The sequence below is a fragment of the Apis dorsata genome, unplaced genomic scaffold, assembly GCF_000469605.1.
Source record: "Apis dorsata unplaced genomic scaffold, Apis dorsata 1.3 scaffold_92, whole genome shotgun sequence".
NCBI classification, from domain to species: domain Eukaryota; kingdom Metazoa; phylum Arthropoda; class Insecta; order Hymenoptera; family Apidae; genus Apis; species Apis dorsata.
In genome coordinates, this window is record NW_006263390.1 from 1371320 (window position 1) to 1374130 (window position 2811).

General features: G+C 49.6%; 1 protein-coding gene across 1 annotated transcript in view; it reads right to left on the minus strand.

The window, feature by feature from the left end:
- The window catches only part of LOC102676768 (protein CBFA2T3-like), a 14831-nt gene that overhangs the window by 2693 nt on the left and 9327 nt on the right, over positions 1–2811 (minus strand). Inside the window, exons 5-6 of the mRNA XM_031508605.1 lie at positions 1312–1577; positions 3–482 (exon numbers count right to left, since the gene is read on the minus strand). Coding sequence (XP_031364465.1) covers positions 3–482; positions 1312–1577 — 746 coding nt within the window. The remainder of the gene's footprint in view (positions 1–2; positions 483–1311; positions 1578–2811) is intronic.

Sequence of the window (2811 nt, forward strand, 5' to 3'; positions counted from 1 at the left end):
CCCCGAAACAGCCGCGTGTTTGCAGAATGGCCAAAGCTTTCTTCGTCTTTTCCACCATTCCGAGGATACAGTTCAACATCATGTGAATGTTCTTCCACTCGTCGTCCAGGCTGCCGTTCTGCATTTGAACGTGACCCATTTGCTGCTGCTGTTGCCGTGCTAGGTGGTGAGAGCCGGAGAACGCGTTCATCTGACTCATTTGCACTGAACCAGGTGGTGGTATCGAGCTAGACCCCTCACCCTGCCCGTGGCCGTGAGCGTGGCCGTGAGTTTGACCGTGAGAATGACCGTGAGCGTGAGCATGACGATGGCCGAGGCCTTGAATCGATCCACTCGAATGAAGCGGATGATACCAACAATAAGGGGACGAACCCTCGGCGGACGGTTGCTGTTGCGGGGGATGGTGGTGACTCCAAGGATTCGTCAATCTTTTCCCGTACAAGGGGACGTCCTCGAGCAGAGTGGCCCCGTTCTCGTAATACCTGCGACATATTTCGATACCTCGAAAAGGAAACGAAAGGAACGAACGAATTCAAAAGAGAGAGAGAGAGAGAAAGGAGGAGAGGATTTGATAATTCGTTTGTCGGACGAGGTGTTGGTTGGTCGAGAAGGTGGCGTGTATTAGCAGCAGGTACTCGAGGCAAGTTTCCCGGTAGTCGAAGAGTAGGGAGTAGGGGGTCTTGGCGGGAGTAGGACGGCGTAGGGGTGTTGGAGAAAGGTGGTACCCCGATGATATATGGAAACGTCACCGGCAGACATATCGAGAGGAGGCCAGGCTGGCATTGCCAACGCGCACGTCGCGTTTTGTCACCTTCGGATTCGCGTCGCGTCGGCGCCCCTTTCTCCTATTCCGAACCGAAATTACCGAACATCCTTTGTGCACGAACGGATCCATCTACGTGTTCCAGATCATCGGATCAACGAATTTTGATCGTGAATCGTGCATCGAGATTCGAGAATCGAGGTCACCGTTTCTGTGGGAACGGTTAAACATGGGCCGAGAAACACACAGGCTCGTAGCCAAGATTTTTCCGAAACACCGCGGCACATTTGCGGCTTGGCAGATATACTGCGCACACGTGTACGCGCAGGTGCGTGGCGNGGTGTCTCGCGTGAATTATCGTTATAGACGGACAAAGATTTCGTTGCGACCGAAATTTAACCGTCGTCCCGATTTACGACGTTTTCAAATACGATACTTCGTCTACGTTGTCGTTGCGGCGGAGAATGGCAGAGGAACAAATGGACGGAGAATTGGTTTCAAATTATTTGGGAGAGGAAGAAACGAAGGAAATAGAAATGAATACTCACGGCGTGTCGGAGGCGCGTCGTTTCGGTGCGTGCGATGCGCTCGAATAATGATGGAAACCACCCGTGGCGTTGTTCGTGTGTTGAATGGCGCCAATTCCGGGGTTGGAATTGGATCGTACGCCGTAATGAGCGGAGCACTGATTGCCGCCACTTCCTATTCCGTTACCGGTCTGCTCTCCAAAGATCTCCACCTGATCCGTCGCGGCCACCAAACCGACAGCCTCCAGAACCGCGGCCTCGTTCGATCTCAAGAATTGCGCGCAACTCTGTCGTGGAGAAAAAAGGAAGAAAGAAAAAATAAAATGGAAAACGTTATTCGGTGACGAAACTTTGATCGTATCTCTCCGTAAGGAAACCGTATCGATCGTTTCTCGATATTTTCCAATATTTACGAGTAACACCGTTCACCTGAAATTTCTACCTCGTTTCCCTCGTTAAATAGAGTTCGGTAAGCGCTGGGTAAGCTACGGATTTATCACTCCTAATCGCGATATTCTTCCCCCTCTTTTCTTTCCAGCTTTCTCGTTTTCGCGACTCTCAATTAACGATCATCGATCGGCAAAGTTACGCGTGTAATCGCGCCTCCGCATGTTCTGATTGGTCGCGACTATTCGCTCCTCGAGGGAGCTCGAGCGCAAGAAAAAGGGGGAAGGGAGAGAGAAAGAGAGAGAGAGAAGGGCGAAGGAATTCAATTTCTCTTTCGATCCTTCGCCGTTAGCTGCCTTACGAAATGTAAATCCTTCCTATTAATTTGCAATTCGTTACCGCGCCACCATTCGTTCTTCGGTGCTCTTCGGTATATTTCCCTTTCCTCTCCTCCCTTCTCCCACTCCATCTCCTCCGTCAGTTAGTTCTCTTTTTTTCCTTTTGGAGAGTAGCAGGTGGAAGTAGCGTGGCACAATCGAAAACATCTCTTCTATTTAATTCTTCGAAATCGAAACTTTATTCTTTTATCCCGATCGCGAGACTATAAACGAATATTCTCCTAGAAAAGTTATTTTTCTATTTTACCAGATTACGACGCGCCCAATTCTGACGACTCTCCCCGGCAATCTCTGGCCTTAAGATAATCGTGGCATTTCATTTTTAACGGAATGGAAAAAAGTGGAATGGAATATTAAGAGAAGTGAAAGAAAGAAAAAGGAGAAAAGGTTGGCGAGGCGGCCACGTTTCTCGCGGAGACTTTTTCGAGTCGGGTCTTTACGTTCGATTTGTTCATCTATCTTTCCTTCATGAAACAGGCTGGCACGCCCCCACCCTCGAGCCGCGAAGTAGCCTGGGAAATTAAAACAGGTCGACAGCCGGTCAGCCCGGGTTCTGTTGATTTTACTCACTACTCCTGAACGCGTTTTCCTCTCCNTTCGTTGTACAAAGTTTAACGAGCGTGTGTGCGATATATAACTCTAATCTATATCGGACCACACGCGGATCGGATGAACGTTTTGCCCGCTACTCTCCCGCTTATACGCACTTCTCTCTCTCTCTCTCTCTCTCTCTCTC